Source organism: Echinops telfairi, unplaced genomic scaffold (assembly GCF_000313985.2).
Source record: "Echinops telfairi isolate 266 unplaced genomic scaffold, ASM31398v2 ScPeMD7_6;HRSCAF=24_1, whole genome shotgun sequence".
Lineage (NCBI taxonomy): Eukaryota > Metazoa > Chordata > Mammalia > Afrosoricida > Tenrecidae > Echinops > Echinops telfairi.
This window is the reverse complement of record NW_022103903.1, coordinates 13285660-13301687: the sequence shown is the minus strand read 5'-3', so window position 1 is coordinate 13301687 and position 16028 is coordinate 13285660. Positions and strand designations below refer to the sequence as shown.

At 36.5% G+C, this 16028-nt stretch overlaps 1 protein-coding gene across 2 annotated transcripts in view; it reads right to left on the bottom strand.

The window, feature by feature from the left end:
- The window catches only part of EPHA3 (EPH receptor A3), a 411930-nt gene that overhangs the window by 72446 nt on the left and 323456 nt on the right, over positions 1-16028 (bottom strand). Inside the window, exons 6-7 of one of the 2 annotated variants that reach the window (XM_004706437.3) lie at positions 7343-7467; positions 4846-5008 (exon numbers count right to left, since the gene is read on the bottom strand). In XM_004706437.3, the coding sequence (XP_004706494.1) occupies positions 4846-5008; positions 7343-7467 (288 nt within the window). The remainder of the gene's footprint in view (positions 1-4845; positions 5009-7342; positions 7468-16028) is intronic. The other variant, XM_013005630.3, reaches the window with a different exon arrangement.

Here is a 16028-nt window from a genome sequence, read left to right as displayed (position 1 = left end):
CAGCTTTCGGTATGGATTATGACACAATGTAAAGAAGACCCAAATCCTTATACCTGGGCCAATGGGTAACATAAGAATAAATGAAAAAAAGATTGAAGTTGTTAATAATTTTGTCTTGCTTGTGTCCATGATCAATGCTCATGGAAACAGTAGTCAAGAGCACAAAAGATGGGCACATTTGGGTAAATCTGCTTGCACAACGCATCTTGAAAGTGTTGAAAAGCAAGGCTGTTACTTTGAGGACTAAGGTGCACCTGGCCCAGGTCATGATATTTTCCATTGCCTCATACGTGTGTGAAAGTTGGACACTGAATAAGGAATACTGAAGATGAATCGGTGGATTTGAATCATGATGCTGGAGAAGAATAGTTAAAGGACTTCAGACTGCCAAAAGAAGAAGCATATCGATCTTGGAAGAAGTGATGCCAGCGGATTTCTAATAGACAGCAGGGTGTCACGACTTAGTCTCACACACTGGGGACACATTTTCTGGAGGGAAGACTCCCTGGAGCAGAACATCATGTGCGGCCAACGGGAGGGAGAGCACAAAGGACGGTCCTGGATGTGAGGGACTGACATTGCGGTACAGCAATAGGCTCGAACCTAAAGGCAACGGCGAGGCTGGCCCAAGACCAGTTGGCATTTTGTTCTGTTGTACATGGGATCGCTATGAGTTGTAACTGACTTGTTGGTCGCACTGAACAACAACAACAACAATCTCTCAAAAACCAAACCTCATTGCCCTGGAGTTGGTTCCAACACACAGTGATGCTGTAGGACAGAGAACTGTCCCTTGGGCTCTCAGAGACTGTAACTCTTTACTGGAGATGAGCCTGGTGTACAACAATCAGAGATTTTCTAATATGCATGGAACTTCTTTAACAGTCTCTTTCATATTCACATACTTTTGCATATGTTGCTGTTATATTAAAGACTCTTAGAGTAGAAAGTTCAGTTAACTGTATACTATTCTCTTACTAGAGGCCAACATGGCACCTTTAACAGGGTCAGATCTAAGTTGAGACAGTTTTCTCTAAAATAAGGAATTTTAGGAATAGTTAAATGATGCAAGGAAATAAATATGACAGATAGTCTGTGACACGTTTCCTAGGCATTTAAAAAGGGCTTAGAGTGTGGTAGAATGGCATAAGCATAAACTGTTGCAAACACTTTATTCTTTACTACCAGCAAACTACTGTTTACACCATTGTGGCAGCTCTGGGGGTGCCAGTTCAGATCTCCTTGCTGCCAACAGTGCAGTGAACAGACAGTCTCCAGCTGCTGCACCCTCAGGGTCACCATCATTTTCACTCCCAGGCCACAGTCCCTTTAAATGAATGAGCACAGCAGGGTCACTGGAGTCAGGCCATCCTTCCTCCAGTGATCTCCCTCTGAGCTCTCATGGGCTGGCTTGAGAGACTCAGAGCTGCCTTGCAGTTGGAGACTCTTCTGCCAGCCCTTCTCTTTTGCTTGCTGTTCATAGATTTGCAGGCTGCATCTGACAATTCACTCACCCACTTTATCCTACAGAGATGTTTCTCTCCAGAAAGTTCTTACTTTTAAGTGTCATCTCAGCATTTACTTCCCAGAGAACCCAAATGGAGGCAACCTTATCTGCTGATAACGATCTATGGAGGATTTCAAAATAGACTAGCCTAGTGTTTAAAAGTCATACAACAGGTGTGCACAGTAGTAGATTGAACACTTGTGCTTTTCATTTTATATGCTAGTAATTTATCAATAGCAGCAAGTTCTGAATCATCTTGATTTTTTCCCCCCAATGTTTTAATATAATAAAGTTTGGGGAAACTAGGAAGGGAAACATTACAGGAGGAAGAAAGATTCACTATTTCTTCTGTCAAAGAAGTTATGAAACTAAGAATTCTCTACAGTCCACCTAACTCTAAGGATGTATCATTCCAGAACACTCTCTATAACAGTAATATTCCAACACACACATACGCACAGTTCCTAGTATACCAGCTAATGTGTCGATAATCTTACAACTACTGACTATGTTTAGTAATACAAAAGTCCTGCTAGTATTTAAGGCACAATCCTTTCCTCCAATTTCCAGATGGGAAACTGAGGCATGAAGAGTTAAAGTGACTTGTCCAAAGTCATCCAGCTAATAAATGTCAGTCTGGCTCTAGAATCCTTGCCCTCATTTACCATGCATTATGCCTGGTTCCTTGAGCACAAAGTACAAATCCTGACTTCTGACTCTTCCCACTGAAAGGTTCCAGAAACTGTGTGATTGTCTTCTCTTCCTAAACATGCTAACTTTTACCTCTTGATTCAGTGGAAGATGCCTTCACTCCAAGGCCTTTCTTTTCCAGACTTACTGTTTCCTGTAGAGTTTACGTTAGCATCATTTTCACTCTTTTAAATGCACAATAGAAACACTGAATCAGGATCTAAATGCTCATAGATTCTACACTGATCCTCACCACTAACCATTCTGCAATCTTACAAAAAAAAACAACAACAACACTTCAACTCTGAGTTGCAGATGATGTGTGAAAACAATTAATAGGATCTGGATAGCTTATGGAATATGATCAAATGAGATGTTTATGAAAATGCTTTATTGATTGTCACATAAATGCATGGGTTCTAGAATCAGACCCATCACTTACCAATTGTGTGATTTTGGAAAGTTTACTTAACCTCTCTATGCCTCAGTTTCCTCATCTGTAAAATGAGGATGATAATGAATGCAAAATACTTACATATTAAAATATTTCAAGCACTTATCACAATACGTGCTCCACTTTGCTCAAAATATTTACTAAAACCAAATTCAGAAAATGTTCTCCAACGTCAATTTTAGAATACACTGTGCTTTACTGTGGTATGAACTAGAACTTTAAAAATACAAGTATTTAGCAAAAGACTCTAAATTCAATTGTTTTTATGAATATAACACTTTGATTTACAAAAGAGAGTGAGGATTGATTTTTATATTTTACCCCCTAAGCAAAACAGTTATTTTTTCCCTCGTTTATATTTAAAATGTGAAATCATTCTTAGGCTCTGCATTATGGGCAAATTGATTTTTAAAATATTAAGCTGCTCAACACAGATAGGTTTATGAATGGAATCAAGAAGTAGAAAAAGTCCAGCATTTTTCTTTCTATACCCATTTCCTCTTCTGATGGAAACATGTCAAGTTTAAAACTTAAATGGAAAAAACTCCAAAGACCTTGGAGTTTTTAAATGAAATATTTCTAAAACCTCAGACACTTCAGGCTCATGAGAAGTTCATGGATAAATACTACACTGCAATAACTGTGGCAAATCTGGAATTACATGAGCATTGTGAAATTTGTTATTTTTGAAAATGTACTTATCAGATAAACTCGGGTTCTGTGCTGATTTGGAACATGCAAGCTAACATTGAGGTTTTGAAACAAGTATCAACATAATAAACATTTATTTAATGGTGTTCTGACTGTCCCAACCCTCAATATGCCTTATTTCTGTAACAAAATAGAATAAACATTTGCTTTCTCAGTCCTCTGATTTAGGAGATGTCCTGGCAAATCAAATTTAGATTTTCTTGTTGCTGCTGTTAACCTTAATATGCATTTATTAAATTGGAAAGAATAAATCTGTAACCATTTCAGAAGTAAAATTTTCTTTGCCCCACTTACAAACGGTTCCAAGGCTTAGAACTACTATAGTTAACTTTCAAAACACATCATTGATGTGCCAGTTAACGTGTTTATTTATTTAAACTTGTTCCCATGGAAATCCACATCATCTTACTAAGTTTTGCTTCTAATGTTCTCTGACAGTGGTATCTTGATACATATTTCATGATAGAAAGTTTAAGACAAGCGTTTTTTGACAACTTTGTGTACATGAATATGGCAGCTCTCTTCTGAACAATTGTTCAGCCATGGAGATGATAATGATTATTTCAAAACTTTCAGTAGTTTGATAGCTTTACCTTATAGAAGTAACAACTTTTTAATACAAGCAACATCCCTGTCTGACCAAAAAAATGCTACAAAATATTCAGTCCATTGTATTAATCCGTATAGTTTTTATAACTTTTGTCAGTACTGAATGAAAATTTGGCATACAAATATGCCCACTTTGGTGCATATACATTTGTGCATCTTCTTTGAGTTTTCATTCGAACTGGTTGACCATTGTACTGGTCTCCTCACTAATTAATAAATTAAGTATCATCTCCAAATTTGCATTTTAATATTAGTACGATACCAGGATTTTACCTTTTTGATAATAATATCTTTGAAGACAATTCTTCAAATATGCAAAATATCTATGCACAAAAGAAAAGACCTACTTGGAAAATGTTTGCCATTTTTATAAAAACCACACTTGGCATCAAATGGATAGACTATTTAAATTATTTGTAAATGTGAATGAAATGGTAAAACTAATTTTAGAAAATCCTTATCCCTGTAGTGATACAAGATTCAGTGTGTCAGTGATTAAACAGAATGAAGATCCTCACAGATCAGCAAATGTCTTTTTTATAGTTCACTGAACATGCTATGAACCTGGAATAGCTGTAATAACAGATACAAGAAGTAGGCTAACATATTAAATAATGTTCCTTAGGAGGGAATAGAAAACCAGACAAATTCCAGATACGTGGGTAAGTTCAAATTGTCAAGAGAAAGCACAGATGAACATCCACACAAACACAAATACATGGACACAACGCTGTGCAAATTACTAAGTGATGAAGGCTATGGCTTTCCGTGTCACCTTTGGTTACACCTCAGGAAGAATGAGAATTAATCACCAGTCCCTTTTGAGAACGATCTCCCACGCCCACCTCATTCACGACAGGAAAGTCATACATACAGTCGGGGCTGGTTTCAAACTCAAACTTGGGGCTGTTGGTCCCATATCCAGCTGCTGTTCGGGCTCGGATTTGGAATACATAGGTAGTGTCAGGTTTGAGGCTACTGATGGTAACATTTGTACCTCTTGCTCTCAGAATGGTATAACTTGTTTCTTGTTCCTGCTTTGAAGTAAGAATAATTCATGTTAAAACAAAATCCTCATAAGGCGATCCGGTTGTAAACTGTAAACAATGAACCACTTAAATAATTTCATTCTCCATTATTTTTAGATTTTAATATTGAGGATGTGATGGATAATCAAACCACAAAAAGAATTGTTTTACTCTCTGAATGTATAAGGGGTTTGTCATTGTTGATTTTTGTTTAGTTTTTAACTTTTAAAGTTGGAAATAATTACTGAATGACCAATTTTGATATAATCATCTGTGCCTTTGAAATAGAGCAGAGAAAGTTAGGCTTTCATAGGGACTAGAGCATTCATAGAGACTCCAAGAGATTCAGAGCCAGACTCCATTCGTGATCATTAGTGAACTGCATAATCAGAAAATCTTGGCCTTGTGGAGTTTACAGTCTAGTAAATAATCTAGAATATTTCTAAACATTACGTATATGTGTGTGTTTATCTAAGTACATATGTATATAGATACTTATATAAGGAATACATGTTTAAAATGGTAGATGATAACATAAATATCTATGCAAAATATATGTATTTAGTTGTCAAATTTTAGAATACTTAGGGAAAACACAAGATAGTAAAATACCTCTTTCTGTCATTCTTTTTTTTTTTTTGAATCATGTTATTGGGACTCATACAATTCATCACAATTATAATATAATAGCAATATATATTGTGCTTGTTTGATGGAGTTGGGTACATTTTCAGAATTTTTCAGTGTTAATATATGATGTGCTTATTGATCAGTTGTGTTTGGGGATTAGCCCCATAGATCTGAAGATTGTGTGTTCTGTTTCTGGTTCTGCTGTCCAGTCCGAACGGACTTCCTGCCCTTGTCTCGTTTCTGACTCAGAGTGCTCCTAGAAGACAGGGCAGACTTGCCCCTCTGCGTTTCACAGGCTTTCAGTCCTTATGGGAGTAGGCAGCCTCATTTTCCTTCCAAGGAGCAGCTGGTGGGTTCAAATTGCTGACCCTGTGGTTAATGACCCAGGGCATAGTCCAGTATGCCATCCAGGGTCCTCCTAGTGTAAACTGAAGAACATTATTGATTTTATTTTCTTGCATGATCAATTAACATGGATATGCTAATTTTCCCAATCTACCTTGTCACACTTAAAAAAAAGTAGATATAATAATCCATTATCTTAGCATAAACATAAAGGATAAACAGGATAAAGCTTAAGTTGACTATAATTTTATATAGGCCTTACAATTTTCCATACTAAGTGTACATCAGAGAATTATGGACACCATAGTTATGGAATGTGTTTATTTCAGTAAACACTATATAATGCAAAGTAATATGTATTTGTTATAACTATTTATACAAATAATAATACCTATAATTGATGGAACCTTAATAACCCATTGTTAGATATAGGGAAGTAGGTATAGAATTTTCCTACAAACCAAGTCACAGAGACCAACATTCAAAACAGATTGGCAGTGAGGCTGCCAATGTTACTGAGACCAAATGTTACTGAGTCTGAGTTATCCTATTTGTAAAAAAAGTATTTCATAGGAATTACAGAGAGCTCTATTTTAAATTGTGTATGCAAAAATATTTCTCAATATTAAACTGCTACATAAATGCACAATTTGCTTTTAATTCTCTTTAAAGTACTCTATAAACCCTAGCAGAAACCAAATATAGTTTTCTGCCATATTACCATTTAGAAAAAAACAGTTCTGTTGAAAAGGTATGAATATTACCATAATGTGTAACCAGGAGTAATAAATGAGCTTCATATGTAAGTGACAGACCACTACTGGTTCAAGTCTAATTATTTAAAAGAATAAGAGTAAAACCACGTACATAGTTTTTACAACTACATTACTGTATCAAAACGTAATAATGTGCAACAAACTGGCCCACCACCACTACCTTTTAATATCCTTGAAGAGATACTCAGATCAATAATGCAGTGTTTGATGATTAGTGCACTATTCCTAACTCCTTTGAACAAAATGCATGTGAACAAGAGGGTCTGGAAATGAGACTAGCGGCAATGAACTGCAGGTTAAGGAACCACCCCAAGAGTCTAGCAATTAGGGGATTTGATAGGGAAAAACCTCGGTGTCGTTTGTTTTAGTATATTAAGCTGGTTTATAATTGAAAAGTCACGTCTATGCTAAATAATGGAATTGTAGAATGGAAAGTTTTCAAAAAGGCAATTCTTACATCGTTTTTTACCTTGTACTTTGTTCATGTCATCAGTGTTTAAAACGGAGTTCTACCATTTACTGTGTCACTGGTTTCTTTGTGAGAACACGGGTAGTTCTTTCCATATAAAACACCTTAACAGCATCTCCTTACCTTTTCATAGTATTTGACCTCATAGTCCAATATGATCCCATTAGGATGTTCAGGTTCCTGCCAGGATAAAGAGATGCTGTTTCTGGATGTCTGGTCCTTCTTAATTGTCATGACAGGCGATGGAGCTGTAATGGGAGAATGGGGAAGGGGTGCGGGGGTGGTTCAGAGGAAGCAGATTAATGGAGTTGGGGGATGTGGAAGAAGAGCAAAAAAGGAAAGGAACAAGCAAGTATAATCTATCACTGGTCCAATCGTTGGAAAGAAACCACTTTTCCTATTTCAAAGGTTCCTCAGTATTAATCTAGCCCCATAACAACCCCCAGCAGCTGAATTGTAGCCGTGGTATGCATAAGACCACAGCAAATGAGCTGAGATTTTCTGCTGTCCATAGACTAGTGGCAAGTGAGCGATGGTTTCAATCTGCTACTATAATGTAAGCAATGGAATATATTTGATATACTAAAGAAGAACAAAATATCAGGACTACCTATTTGTTAAAATGTGGTGAAGTTATTAATGCCAGATTCTTCAGCTCATGGATAACATTTTCACACACCACTCTGGAAGACAACTGCACACTACCATGCATAAGGAGTGAGCCCATGATATCCAGAGGGGGTAATAATACTCAGAGCCTTGTAAAATAGATAAGACTTAGGTCTTATTATACTAGCTCTTGACATATGACAAAAAATTCTCAAGTACAGAAATATTAATATTAGGAAAATAACAACCATGTCTTGGGTTTTTTTTTGTTTTGTTGTTAAATAATACATTTATTAAGAATACAATGATTGCAGCTTCTATGCACATAACACTTTTTAGACACATTTTGAAGTATCTTATTAGTTTGTAACTTGATATTTGTTATATTTTACTGTGTGTTTCAAAAACATGGAATATAAATTTAAACAACCAAACATCTGTCTGGATCAGATAATATAGGGTCACCTTCATTTCCAACTCAAGATTAAATATATTTAACTGATTTCCTACTTAAAATCTTTCCATTGAAAAGAAACATGCATGCTAACAAGATGCTTCCTTTTGTACATATCTGACGACCAAAGAAAATAAAATCTCACTCCATGATTTAGGCATTTCACTTTAACATAAAGCAACAAAATATAAACAAAACACAAACAAAATCTCCAGACATTTTAGCTACATTAACTATTGAATTACTTTCATTGTTAAAAGACCTATTTCCCCTCTACACATTTTTCGAATCAAGTATTATTTGGATTTTATACATTTATACATTTTATATGTATACATTCCCCACACAGCTAGTAGTAGATGTTCCATATTTGTTAATTTGGCATTTCCATGATCACAACAAGCCGTCTTTTGCATTTTACTTATTTAAATTATTCCTGTTCATAAAAATATACCATTTTTCCTCTTCTCATAAACATGTCTTTCATTAACTTTGCATTGTGACAGTGGAAAGAATAAATCCAAATGTACATCTATTACAATACATTTCCAATCTACTTATTTCTAGGAGTCTAGATTCCTTTACCAAATCTTTCAAACTGTAGCATAATTTCTTTAATGGCCTGGGAATGATTCCTTAATATTTCTGAAAGAGAAAGGCAGGTGGAAAAGTAATCTCATTTTCGTATTCATATTTGCCTATATTAATATAATTTAATATAAATTAGCATCATTAACTTTAATATCTACTCTTCACTTATTCATTAGTTTTGTTGTTTTATTATCCCCTTGGTCTCACTTTCCCAGCTGTGTTTACTGCTCTGAGGTCGATTTTAACCTAATGATAGGTTATTTGGATTATATTTTAGTCAAAGATTTATAAACATCTACAATGTTTACAAACATATAATGATGTTATAAGTAAATGGCAAAAATGTTGTATTTGGTGAGATTTAGTTTTTTGTAATTTCTGTGCTAGTCTGGGTGCATTAAAGAAACAAATCTACAGAAACCCATATGTATAAGAGAGAGTTTTATAAGTAAGTGCACATCAAGAAAACATCCCAACCCACTGCTGCCCAAGCCCACAAGTCGAACATTAGCCCATATGTCCGACACCAATCCACAAAGTCCTCCTCCATCTCACAAAACACATGCAATGATGCAGACTGCAGGAGAAAAGCCGAATCAGTGAGTGCGTGAGCATATCAGCACTGGCAGGGGTCTCCACACCGGCTGCTCCAGCACCCAGGGCTGCATCGGGGCAGGTCCATGTGGCTTCTCCTTGGGAATGTCTTGCAGAAAGTGAGCCTTGCCAACTAAAGCAGGGAACTGGCTAAGGCAGCTGCACCCTGGTCTGACCATCACAAAGCAAGAGACCCCAGAACTAAAAAGGCGAGGCTCACCAAGCCATTTAGCTCTCTGTCCTTCAATTAACCACACATGTGTTTACTGGCTAGGTTGGTACAATAAACTTTTAACTATCTCAATTTCCATAATAAGTACATAGAAAAATCTATTCAATATCCAATCACTAATACTCAAGTAAGAACCCTAGAGGTGTAACGGTTATGAGATGGTCTGTGATCCCCATGGTCAGCAGTTCAAAACCAACAGCCATTTCATGGAAGAAAGAGTGGGTTTTCTACTCTAGTAAATATTTGCAGTCTTGTAAACCCACGGGGTGGGGGGAGGGGGGGGCGGGGGTGTCACTAGTTGACTCAGCCTTGACTCAATAGCAGCGAGTACTCACCTTGTCGACCCACTGACTTTTCAGTCGATGTTTTTATTGTATTAAAAACAAGGGAAGGGGGAGATTCTCCCAAATAGTCTGTGAAGCACACCCAAGAGTAAAGTAACTTTTCATATATGCTTCCAAAGCATTTTAAAGCAGCTTAGTCTGGGAACACTATCTTGTTAAGCCCATGGAGACCCTGCCTTCAATTCCATGTCACCATGAAGTTCATTTCCTTTTCCTGTTGATTAAAATGCATTCTTAAAGAAGTTTTGAAAATTGCCATGCAAAACATTGCTCCTTTAAAAACCGGAGAGAAAATCATTTATTTCAAAGGGATATTTAGGATAAAGATTTTATTAACTTGTTCATGAAAGCATTGCTGGTTGTTTTGAAGGTCTGCCCCAATTTTTACTGTTTCTGCACTGACAAAACCTTAGAATCCTTTGAATTTTTCAGAGGTCTCTGAGTCAGCTGCAGGGCCCCGTTGGACTGTCGCTCCCACTTCCACGAATAGAGGCAATTGTTAAAGGAGCCTTTCCTGATGGCTCCGAGCATGCCGCTGCTAGGTCATTGGTTCTGCTCCTTTAAGACACGTCTCTGATGCTGGCTACAGGGCACAGCTCCAATCCAATGCACCAGCTGTACCCCGGTTACATTTAGATAGTGCTCATTAATATTTTATTACCTATTGATAAATATTTAACACATTTCCTATTCTCTAATAAATTATGTTAAGACATAATAATAAAACGAACTGCAAAGGTAAAAAGCATAGACACTCCATGATATAAATAATATCTAAAAGGTTTACTAGAACCATTTTGTTTCATGCGTTAAAAGATAATTTACCCATACTTCTTCATCGACTGTGATACAGTCTGTGACACTAATGCCAAGCAATGCTATGGATTACATTCCCTTTAGTTAGTGTTCAGTCATCAAGGAGCTCTTTGTTTAATCACTAATTTTAAAAATTTATCGATATCCTCAATTATTTAAAAAATAAAATTACATGTCATTGTAATATGTACTATAATATCATCTTGATTTATTTGATTCCCTCTCTTTCTTTTTCAATTTTTTGATCCAAAATAATGCAGCATAAAAGTTACATGGAAAAAAAATCCACCTTAAGAGCTTGGAAATTAAACCCTTGGAATCATCATATAATGTACCAGAAATTACAAAGTGGCTTGTCCATTGTCAAAAAAAAAAAAAAGGTTGGTGAATCAGGAGGACAGGCCAATTTTTAAAAAGTTTACTTCTGGTCAAAGCTGCAAAACCAGGACATTGTGTCAAAGCCATGATATGGGAGATTCAAAGGAGATATAGCAGTTTTCAAAATCCTTCCAAGGGGCAGGGGCTGATGGAAGAGATTGGATTATTGCTAGGGACGTGGAGAACTACACACATTCAAAGTCGTACAGCTGGCCCCCATCTTTGAACAAGAACTTGCTCTTTTTCATACTTTGTCAGACAAGAGATTTGGTTTTTATGCAATACATCCTCTGTCCCCCACCCCTTTTTTTTGAAGCGAGAGATTAAGTTTCTCATAGTGTTGACATAATTTTTCCCATGCTGGTTATTTTTCCAAGACTCTACAAATTTGCAAATTTCAGTAAAATGGTTTTGATTCAATAGCCATGACTGCACCTAGAAGTATTATTTGAATCCCTGAAATAAACTAAAGTAGTAATTACTAGTGAACTGTCCTGTAGTCCAGAATCCAAAATTTTAACTTATTTCCTTAAAATTATATAGAGCACTAAGATAATTCTTATTCTTTCATCTTATTAAGAGGAAGAATTTAATGGCTGACTGGGTTACTGTATAGTTGGTTAACTTGTAGACCAACTATAATGTGGTGCTACATTATTATGGTAAGAAAACTTATGTAGAGAGTTATTGGAATGCTTAGTAAAGATAAAGAAACATGAAGAAACTGGTAAAAAGAAAAATTGGCACTGTTACAAGGAAATATTTTTTTAGTAAGTTAATGATATACCTTAAAATAATGACCCGGTGTGTAGAATGCAAATTTGTTGTACTGGTGTTTAATAGGGAGGTACTATTTTATTCTTAGCCTGTAATATTTCTAGTAAAACTTAATAGAAGTGTACTTTGAAGAACAATGGAGAAAGAAGACATAATACACTTACAAATAGAAACGATTCTATTTTTACTGAACTGTTTCTAGAGGAGTATGAACTTAAAAAAATAATACAGGTTGGTACCTTGGGGATGAAAAAACTACATAATTCACAGGCAATCATCCCACACGAAACTTTCCTCTACTTATACTCTACTATTGAACACGTAATAAAAAGTTAACATGTGTGTCACAGGGGACTGTCTTATGACTCTTCCATTCCTTTTCCTTTATTTAAATGTTTGTGAAGTCCTGATATTTTTACCTTGTGTTGTTGTCAGGCACACTGAATAGGTCCCCTTCCTAGCAGCCCTTAAGTAAAACAGGACAAACGTCTGCCTGGTGCTAGGAAGCGCAAGCAGCAACCTCACCGTTCTTACTTCACGTGAGCTAATTGTTGCAGCCACGGGATCAGTCCAACTGAATGACGACTTCGTCTTTCTCTCTGACCTTCTATTTACCAACATGATATCTTGCTCCAGGGACTGGTCAATTTGTAATAAGTTCAAAGGAAGTGGGACAAAATCTCCACACACTTGTTTCTAAGGGCCATTTTGGCTCGACTTTTTCATACGCAGATTTATTCCTCTTCTGGCAGTCCGTGACACACTTAATATTCTTCACCAACACCATCATTCAAAAATGTCAATTCTCCTTAGGTTGTCCTTATTTACTGTTAGCTGTTACATGCATAGGATGAAACACTGAAAATGCTATGGGTTGGGCAGGTTCACCTAAGTGGCCAAAGCACCTTCTAACAAAGGTCTTTTCAAGAGAAATTATTTGCAGCAGATTTGTCCAATGCACTATACCATTTGATTTTTGACCTGCTGGTTGGTCTGGCTTTGATTATATATAAAAGTAAAATGAAATCCTTGACAACTCCAGTCTTTTCCCTGTATCATAATGTTCCGCCCTAAGGATGACTTGTTTCTTGACGCTGAGGTGTTGCCTACACCAGAGAATACAGTGCTTGAACTTCACTGGTAAATGCTTCAAACTCTCTTCACTTTTAGCAATGTTGTGTCATCTGTATATCAAAAGCTGTTAATGAGTCTTCTTCCAACTCTGATGCCACATTCTTCTTCATATCAGCCACCTTCTCAGATAATTTGTTTAACATACAGATTGAATATGTATGGTAAAAGGATATGACTCTGACGCATAACTTTCCTGACTTTAACCCACTCAGTATCCTCTTGTTTTGTTCAAAGGACTGCCTCTTGGTCTATGTACATGCTCTACATGAGCATAATGAAAGGTTCTGTACTTCTAATCTTTGCAATGTTATCCATAGTTTTCTATAGTCACAGTGATTGCAACAAGAAAATGTACTGAAATTGATTGTGGTGGTGATTGCATAAATCCTCTTAATATAAATGAATGAATAAATTGTATGATTTATATAATCAAACCAAACCAAATCTAGTCCAAGTAATTATTTTTTGGTGTTCTCTGATTCCAGTCAAGAGCCATCCTACTTCAGAAAGTATATCCCTCCTTCCATATTCTCCTTGAATCTGGCTTGAATTTCCTGTTTATGTACTGTTTCAGGATTTTTAACAATTATCTTCAGCCAAAGGTTACTTGTATGTAATATGAATGATATTGTTTGATAATTTCTGCTGGACCAACTTTCTGTCGAATGAGTATAAATATGGATCTCTTCGAACTGGTCAGCCAGGTATCTATCTTCCAAATTAATTGGAATAGATGGAAGAATATCTTTAGAGGTGCATCAGTTTGTTGAAATATTTCAGTTGATATTCTATCAATTTGTGGAGGCTTGATTTTTTTTGCTATTACCTTTAGTGCAGCTTGGACTTCTCTCTGTATCATTGGCTCTTAGTCATGTATTAGCCTATTAAATGGTTAAATGTCCACCAATTCTTTTTGGTATAGTGAGTGTGTTAGACAGAGTTCTCTAGAGAAACAAAACCAGGACATTTATGATTACATATAGAAGATAGATGATAGATAGATTGATAGATAGATAGATAGATAGATACAAAATAAATAAAGAGCTAATCAGTCTATAGAGCAGTACAAATGACTCAGTGAAACTCACTTCTATGAGACAGCTAATACACAGGCAGTCCTTCAAGTCTTGGGTGCTGCCAGGTGCAAATCAAGGAAGCAGACAGCTGTGTCCTCTGTAGAGCAATTCAGGCAGTCTGGCCAGAGGCAGCAAACAGCAAGGCAGGTCACCAACAGTCAGCTAGATGACAGGGTCCGACAGTCCTCAGCTCAAGAGATGTATACACCAGTAGCATGGCGAAGCAGGTCTTGAAGGAACCTCAAACTATAGTGACACAGTCCACAGGTTGGGTGTCCCACAGATATTGTAGCTTGCAAGTTGAGGCAGAGAACCAGCTAAGAAAACCGCACACTGATCTCATCATCAAAGAGCAAGAGACAAGAAAGTTGAGGCTCGCCAAGCCATTTATCTCTCCGCCCTTCAATTAAACTGCCCTTCAATTAATCCCACATGTGTTCCTTGGTCAGGTTGGCACAATAAACCTACTTCTGACAGTGAGTATATGTATCCTTTACCATTTCTTTTTTTTATTTTTCCTGCATTGTTCAATAGTTTGCCCAGATTAAGCCTCAATATTGCAACTGAACACTTGAATTTTCTTCAGTTATTTCAGCTTAAGTAATGCTCAGCAGGTTCCTCTCTGTTTTTATAACTTTTAAGAATTCTGTATAATAGTTTGCTTTTCCTTGTAAAGTAGCCCTGTTGGTGTAGTGGGTTAATTGTTGAACCACTAATTACCAGCCACTTTGGAGTAGAAAGATGAGTTGATCTGTCCTGACAAAGATTTGGGTCCAATCCTGGAAGCCTACAGAGCAGGCTTACTCTGACCTTTAGGGTGGAAATTTACTGGGTGGCAATGTGTTGTGGTTACTCTTCTTCAGCTACCCCATTTTTACCCTATATTATCTAATATTTTTGGTTCATTAATTCTGATATTAAAGAGTAATCCAAGTTATGTTGTAAGGAAAAAACCTTTCTGAAAGCTGAATGTCTGCTCATACATTTTTGTCAGTAGATTGAACCCCTGTAAGTAGGCTCTTGAATCAGCAAAATGCAAAGCATTCTCGAGAGTACGACAGTTATAACCCCTTAATAATTAATAGGCTACGCCACCCTGGAGGCAAAGTACTCTTTTAAAGACAGTATTTCTTCATTTATTTGTCTAGGAAGAGAAATATTTATCTCACCATTAATGTAATATGAACCATCAATGCATATAACTATATGACAGAGAAAGGTGGCCATGGGAAAGCACAACTGGTCAGCTAAAGCGATTTCCATGTGAAAGAATTGTGTTGGAGATAGAGCCTGTGTCCCTCACAATTTGTTTTAAAAATGCACAGGATACTTGTGCACGCCAAAGCTGCTGACAGACATGGAAGGGATTCATTATTTCAACTCTGGCATTTTTAAAACTAGTTTTAACATTATTTTGAAACTAAAACATGACACATCCTTGGAATCAGGAATCAGGAAGTCAAACTGCAAAAGCCAACTCCTTAAGGATCTGGGTGGTTCATTTGTTTTTATTGGGATCTTCCTCTTTCTGGGTTTGGGAATTTCTAATGAACCTCTGAGGTATCTCTGTGGTTTAGAAGCTGACCAAGTTAAAGTAAAAACAAAAAGGGCTCAATATTTATTTTTCAAGGGAGCCAAAGCTTTTTAAAATTATCTCCATGGGAAAATATCTTGCAGTGAATTGTTGAAGGATTTTTTTCCACTTTGAGTCAGACATGCCTAAAAAGCATTTCTCCATCATTTTTCTTTACCATTCCTTACAATGCTCACTTAAGAACATTTTCCTTTCCAGGTTTTGTTTTTC